Source organism: Pristiophorus japonicus, chromosome 7, assembly GCF_044704955.1.
Source record: "Pristiophorus japonicus isolate sPriJap1 chromosome 7, sPriJap1.hap1, whole genome shotgun sequence".
NCBI classification, from domain to species: Eukaryota; Metazoa; Chordata; class Chondrichthyes; family Pristiophoridae; genus Pristiophorus; species Pristiophorus japonicus.
Genome location: NC_091983.1, coordinates 3,521,248 through 3,528,565, shown reverse-complemented (window position 1 = coordinate 3,528,565; position 7,318 = coordinate 3,521,248). Strand labels below are relative to the sequence as shown.

At 44.5% G+C, this 7,318-nt stretch overlaps 1 protein-coding gene across 1 annotated transcript in view; it reads left to right on the top strand.

The window, feature by feature from the left end:
- Positions 1–6,920, top strand: part of LOC139267031 (pecanex-like protein 1) — a 57,152-nt gene extending 50,232 nt beyond the window's left edge. The window contains exons 4-6 of the mRNA XM_070884686.1: positions 2,091–2,130; positions 4,436–4,534; positions 5,109–6,920. Coding sequence (XP_070740787.1) covers positions 2,091–2,130; positions 4,436–4,534; positions 5,109–6,820 — 1,851 coding nt within the window. The 3' untranslated portion in view covers positions 6,821–6,920. The remainder of the gene's footprint in view (positions 1–2,090; positions 2,131–4,435; positions 4,535–5,108) is intronic.
- The last annotated feature ends 398 nt before the right edge of the window (positions 6,921–7,318 follow it).

Below are 7,318 nucleotides of genomic sequence, written 5' to 3'. Positions count from 1 at the left end.
ATGTGTGTATATGTGTGTGTGTTTGTGTGTATATGTGTGTGTGTTTGTGTGTATATGTGTGTGTGTTTGTGTGTATATGTGTGTGTGTTTGTGTGTATATGTATGTGTGTGTTTGTGTGTATATGTATGTGTTTGTGTATGTATATGTGTGTGTGTGTGTGTATATGTGTGTGTGTATGTGTGTGTATGTTTGTGTATGTACATGTGTGTGTGTTTGTGTATGTGTGTTTGTGTATGTATGTGTGTATGTATATGTGTGTGTTTGTGTATGTATGTGTGTGTTTGTGTACGTATATGTGTGTATGTGTATGCATATGTGTGTGTTTGTGTATGTATATGTGTGTGTTTGTGTATGTGTGTGTTTGTATGTGTGTGTTTGTATGTGTGTGTTTGTATGCGTGTTTTTGTGTGTGTGTTTGTGTGTGTGTGTATGTATGTGTTTGTGTATGTATGCACGCGCACGCATGTGTTTGTGTATGGATGTGCGCGCGCGTGTGTGTGTATGTATGTGTTTGGGTATGTATGTGCACGTGCATGTGTGTGTATGTATGTGTGTGTGTGTATATGTGTGTGTGTATATGTATGAGAGAATGAGTGGAAGAACATGTAAAATGCTTTGGCTAAAAATAATTGTCCTGACCCTGTTGTTTGTGAATGTGTGCACTTAATTCTAATTTAGAATGATGACGCAGGGCTACTTTTGTGAACAATTAAGAGTTCCATCACTGTAACCCTACCTACCTACAGATTGGTAAATGTATGGAGATCCCATTCAAAGTGGCCAATGATTTGTCAATCAACTTTTGAAAAAGTTGCTGTCGAAAGTTGATGTTAATTGAGACGATATTAATCCAGCACCACCCTTTTCCAGTACTGTACTCTAGCTTGCTTTTGTCGGTATTTCTGTTCTTAACAAATATATATTTTGAACAGTGATTGCTTATAATGTTGTTTGAGAAACTAGCTGAAAGGATTTGCTGTGCAGGCAGTTAAATAAGCATGTATAGCAATATCTGAAAGCAATGGATTCATAATAAATCTCCAATTACACTCACTCCTCGGGTTAGACTCAGTAACACCTCCCAAACTAATTTCTTGAACGCAAATATGTCTAAATAAACAATAGAAGAAAATGCTAGCCATGATCTTATTGAATGGTGGTGCAGGGTAGAAGGGCCGAATGGCCTACTCCTGCACCTATTTTCTATGTTTCTATGTTAATTTTATTCGGAGTTGATTTTTTAATTCAAGTCGACAGATAATGGTGAAGTGAATCGTACAAATAGCTCTTCAGTTCAGCATAATCTTCATTGATCCGATGGGGATTTTGGAGCAGATTTGTGTCCAACTCAAACAGAAGCAAACTTCTCAGACTGGTTTAGAAAAGATTGGTTGATGTCACGCCCAACGCAGTACTGTGCATTGAACATAAGAACATAAGAGTTAGGAGCAGGACTAGGCCAGTCGGTCCCTGCGAGCCTGCTCCGCCATTCAATAAGATCATGGCTGATCATCGACCTCAACTCCACTTTCCTGCCCGATCTCCATATCCCTTGATTCCCCTACAGCCCAAAATTCTATTTATCTCAGCCTAGAATAGACTCAACGACCCAGCTTCCACAGCTCTCTGGGGATAGAGAATTCCAAAGATTCACCACCCTCTGAGTGAAGAAATTCCTCCTCATCTCAGTCTTAAATGGCCGACCCCTTATCCTAAGACTGTGACCCCTGGTTCTAGACTCTTCAGCCCAGGGGAAACATCCTCTCAGCATCTACCCTGTCAATCCCCCTCAGAATCTTATACGTTTCAATGAGATCACCTCTCATTCTTCTGAACTCCAGTGAGTATAGGCCCAGTCTACTCAATCTCTCATCATAGGACAGCCCTCTCATCCCAGGGATCAGCAGTATTTTAATTCCTCATATTTAACAGAAAAACAGGACTGAGCTTAAATGAAAAGCTCGATTTATTTTTGCAGTAAGATTTGGATTTTTTAAATAAACATTAGCAGATGTTTCAGCTGCACGATGAAAGTTTGTTTTTAACTTGCTCCCAATGTTATCCTGAAGTCTTTGCTTCTTCCCAATAGGATCTACCAACGAATCCCAAAGATGCGGAAGCACTCAAAGGTATTTGAACATTCCCTTCTACTGTGTTTTCATCTCCCTCTTCTCCCCCCCCCCTGTCCTGAAAGTATGAGATAGTTTCCCTCCTGTGTTTTGCCCAAGGTGCTCTAGAATTCCACAGTTCTGCTAAACTTAGCCTGGGTTATTGAGTCTGCTATGGAACGTTGATACTGTTTCAATCCTCTTGGAGCCACTTGACTCCAAAGAGATCCCCATTTATCCCTCCCCCCCCCCCCTCCTCCTCCACACCTTCAAGGATGATGGCCATCAGTTGGTCATTCAATAACTTGACGAGGGCGGTTTGATCCAGCAGATGCCAGGAACTCCCGGTAAGCAACACATCTCATCAGAAAGTGCTCAAGGGCAAGGGGTGTCGAGGGAGCGCAAGATAAAATGGTTTCGGAAGAAGGGGTCCGAAGGGCTGAAGAATTGGCTGTCAACAGTGGCTTAGAAAGGGCCGGGAATGAGCGTAAATAGAGGAACGGAGGGAGGGATGGATGGCTCAATTCCCACATGCAACGGGGAAAAGCTGGGGAGGCATTTTACATCTTGGATTTTGAAACGTGGGGTTTGGGGAGCCAGTAGAGTTAGAACGAACGGTGTGATAGGCGGATGGGGGGGAATTTCTGCAGGAGGCAACCCGGTTTGTGATAGTGAGGAAGCTGGCCAGGAGAGCATTCAAGGAATCCATCCTCAAGACCATGGATGAGGCAGGGGTGTAAGAAGGCAGTACTCTGGAGCTGGATGAGGCAGTCTTAGCAACAGACTGGATGTGGGGTTGGAAGCAACAGTTGAGGATTGGACAGGGTGCTGAAATTGTGCACCAGTCCATGAGCAGTCCAGGGGGGAGACCGGAGTTGGAGCCAGAGCGATCTTATCTGCTGATAGGTGCTGAGCAGTGCGGCTTTATCTTGCTGACTTTGCGCTGAAGAAGGTTCTGACTCGTCCTGGATTTCACATAGTATTTACAGCACAGAAACAGGCCATTCGGCCTATGTCGGCATTTGTGCTCCACCCCAGCCTTCTCCCACCCTACTTCTTCTCACCCTATCAACATATCCTTCTGTTCCTTTCTCAGCACTCACTGGGCAAAGACGTTTCTCATTTTGTGTGCTGGTTGGGAGCGGTTGAGATCAAAAGCAGAGCTAAGTGCTGAGCAGATCAGCGGAGGCCTGGATATTGCTGTGGATGGCGAGTTGTCGGAAAGGGCGCAGCTCCGGGAGATGGGGGATCATTTGTTTCAGGAGGTAGGAGGCGAAAGCTGGTTGAGGGGGAGGAAGGAGATCTATCTGGTGAAAGTGATCGGAGGAGGACCTGTGGGTGATTGTGACTCTCGAGGTCTGATGGCAAGGGCAAGTGTGTGGCCTGTCTGTGGGTGGGAGAACATGTGTGGAGGATGAGGTTGAGGGAGGAAGAGTGAGTGGAGTACTCTAGAGCTGCCATGGGTAAGGAGTGACCTGCAGGATTGGATACAGGAGGACAGAAGTGAGTTTGCGCTTGGGGATTTTTTAAATGTCCATCTATTGTGACAGTAATTCTGGTCAGAAATTATTCGCCATTAGATTTTCCTCCTGATTTTAGGCAGCAAAATTGAAGCTAAATTGTGGCCCATCCACCACCTTAAACATTTACTCCCTCCACCGTGACTGCAGTGTGTCCCAGCAACTCACCAAGGATTCTTAGGCAGCACCTCCCAAACCCGTGACCTCTACCACCTTGAAGGACATGGCCAGCAGGTGCATGGGAACACCACCACCTGAAAGTTCCCGTCCAAGTTATACACCATCCTGACTTGGAAATAATATTGCTGTTCCTTCATCGTCCCTCCCTAATAGCACTGTGGGAGCACCTTCACCGGACTGCAGCGGTTCAAGAAGGCGGCTCACCACTACCTTCTCAAAGGCAATTGGGGATGGGCAATAAATGCTGGTCTTGCCAACGACGTCCACATCCAGAGAATGAATAAAAAAACTAAAATGTGTCCTTTCTGAACACATAAAGGCCATGAGGTTTTACCACCAATCCTGTGGAAAAACATTGAGTTCCAGGCTTGGCTGAAGGGGAGACTTCCCAAATAACATTCATCCTGTGGTGTCAAGGCAATGTGACTAGATGTCAGAGTTATATCGAACAAATACCATGTCGAACGTTGGGATTTTTAATGTTACTATTGTGCAAGATAAGGGAATTGGAACACAAATACAATATACTTCAAATCAAAATGTTATTTTGATGATATGTGTTTGGAGAGGAGTTCAATGCAATACTCTTAATGCATTATTAATACTGATGATCTTGCATATTCCAGAGAAAGACTTCAGACGACTCACTGCAGCTCAGGAGAGCAATGTGCTCCCACTTGAACCAACATACAGAGCGCTGTTAATGTTCGGGAGAGAAAGAGAAGGTAAACACTCTCAACAATACCCCTTCCTGTCTGCACTGATGACAAATGTGATAGAGCTTTAAGAGGGGCTGCAAATCAGGCATGATTGACCCAGTAGGTAGTATCCCGTCTCTTTGAAATGTGCTTGTTCCCATCTTATCCCCAATGAAGGTGATGCCCTTACCATCGATCACCCAATCACAATGAAGGTGATCCCCTTGCCCATCGATCACCCAATCACAATGAAGGTGATCCCCTTACCATCAATCACCCAATCACAATGAAGGTGATCCCCTTGCCCCTTGATCACCCAATCACAATAAAAATTCTAATCTCCTTTTGTGCCAGACTTATCTTAAACCGATTTCCACTGTGAACTTTATAAACGTAAGATTGTCAACTCTACATCATAATAGTTTCTAAGGAATATGGGAATACGTACAATATTTGAAATGGGATTATTACACATCAGTGTTCTTTGATTTTAAAAAAAGATATACACTTTGTTTTGCTAGATCGTTCCATCCCTCCCCAAGACACAGATTTAAAATCACTGCAATCTGTTGTGATACAATGTAAGTTGTATTGATTGCAGATCTTGTCCTGAACAATGCAGCGCCTCTGATGCCCTATGATTCCCCAGTTCGTTTCCGACAATCCGTTTCTCATGGCGCAGAACCCAACAGACAAGAGCAACGTGAATTAGACACCTTGGAAGAACCGCATTCGTTCCTTGCCTTGTCTGCTCCGCCGTGTCAGTCCGCTGCTCGTCCCTTTAGTCCAACGGGACGGTTAGATGGTCCTGAAAACACGCAGCAGCAAGCTTCACCTGGGTTCTGTGCTGTGTGGATGTGTGCGAACCCAGCCCATTCGGAGGCAGCTCCAACTGAGATAGAGGATGCATGCAATTCTCCAGAGCGACAAGCATCTGCACAACAGTTCATGGCTAAATTAAACCGGGTCCATGAGTGCCCGAATGTGTCGGAGACTGAATGCAATGTGTTAGTGACTAATGCAGGTACCGCTGAGCCGGTACCATTGTGCAACACAAATACTGCTGCTGGTGAAAATACATCCTGTGGGAAATGTCCCAACCACAGTCAGGAAAGCCCTGGGACTACTGCTGGCTGCAGTGACTGTGGGGAGCAGCAGCCCCTGAGTGAACCGGGTCCCAATCCTGCCCGAATCAGAACCACAGATCCCAGAGCAGAAGAGGACGATCTGAATGAACCTGACTGTGAAGGGGTTCGACCCGACATCTCTGCTTCGCTGACGCCCGCAGAACACAAGGAAATAGAACTCTACCTTGACAAGGATTCCAGCACATTTTCGGTTGGGAGTTTAGAGCCGAGGTCTAATCAAAATAATTCCATTCAAGATCCTAATGGGACACCGAGTTTGCCAAATATGCAAGAGCCAGATTTATTAGACATTCCAGTTACTGCATTGGAGCTGCCTGAGACTGGGAGAAGGAACATTGACATTATTAATAATGCTAACTTAATACCCTCATCCTTTTTGTGCGTTAATGTGAGTAAAGGGATACAGATACCAGCAATTGATAAGTCCGTAACCAAAACAGACCTCGCTGTCAGACCAAAGTCTTCCAATTTCCTGAAACAGGCTCTGTCCAGTCACCAGTATGATAAGCGGAAGTCAAGGAGACAAGTAAATGTTGGTGCTGACTCCACTCTTTGTGCTGGCAATGAGTATTGGGTGACTACAGCGGTCCCAAAGGACAATAAAAGTGAAGATGAAGACACGAGCGATCATACTAGTGTCAGCAGCACTTCGAGTCTGCAGTCTCATCATAATCTTTCACTAGGCACCTCTTCCAGTACTAATTCACAGTCCTGCTCGTCCCCAGATCACACCTACCACAACTGCCAAAATCCACACCGACCTACCAACAACACGAGAGCTGTGTCAGACTCCTTCTTGAAAGTCGTGCATTGCCTTATAGAAAACCAGAGGCAGCGCGAGCAGCAAGCTGTGGGCGATTGCTCCCTGCAAACCCACATCAGAGTCCTTAGTGCGGACGGCGGAGCAGATGTGGTCTTGAGCAGGACATCCAGAGGGAGCACCAGCCATCAGGGAAGAACGTTGACCACTTCAAAGTCAGATCTAGAGGCTAAAGAAGGGCAAATACCAAATGAGTCAAACTTTATAGAATTCATATCCTTACTGGAGTCAATTAATAGCTCAAGAATGAATGCAGCAGGCTGGACGAGTGAATGTGGCGAGGAAGGTGCCATGGGTGGAGGTACGATTTATGTCACATTAGGTTCTCTTTGTTTTGTAAATTAAAATAACTTGCCAATATGTATTTTCTTTTGTGTTATTGCCACATAGATGTGGTGGAACGTCCATCTATATCTTATTAAAAAGCTTACATTTGACTACAAAACCTTACTTTCTGTTATTTTATTTGTCACATTTTTGAGTTAACGTTTCCATTGCAAATTCCTGAAATCGCATTTGCAAATGGAAACTGCCCATCACCTTGTCATCTGGCCACCGTGTGGTGCTGTATTATCTTTTCTCCATAAATCATTCAAATGTGCTTCACAAAAATAGTCAATAACTGAAATTTCTAATGTCTCAAATAAGGATTTGAACAGCACTTAGAAATAACACTTGTCACAGTAACATGATTACATTTATCCATTGAATGGTCTTTTATTTCTTTGAAGTATTTGTTTGAAGATCCAGCCTCTTCCAGACCTGGGCTTGGAATTGCTATTTTTGCACAGAGCTGAATTCAGATGGTGCAGTCTGAGCACGTGCAGTGTACAATTTCCCAGA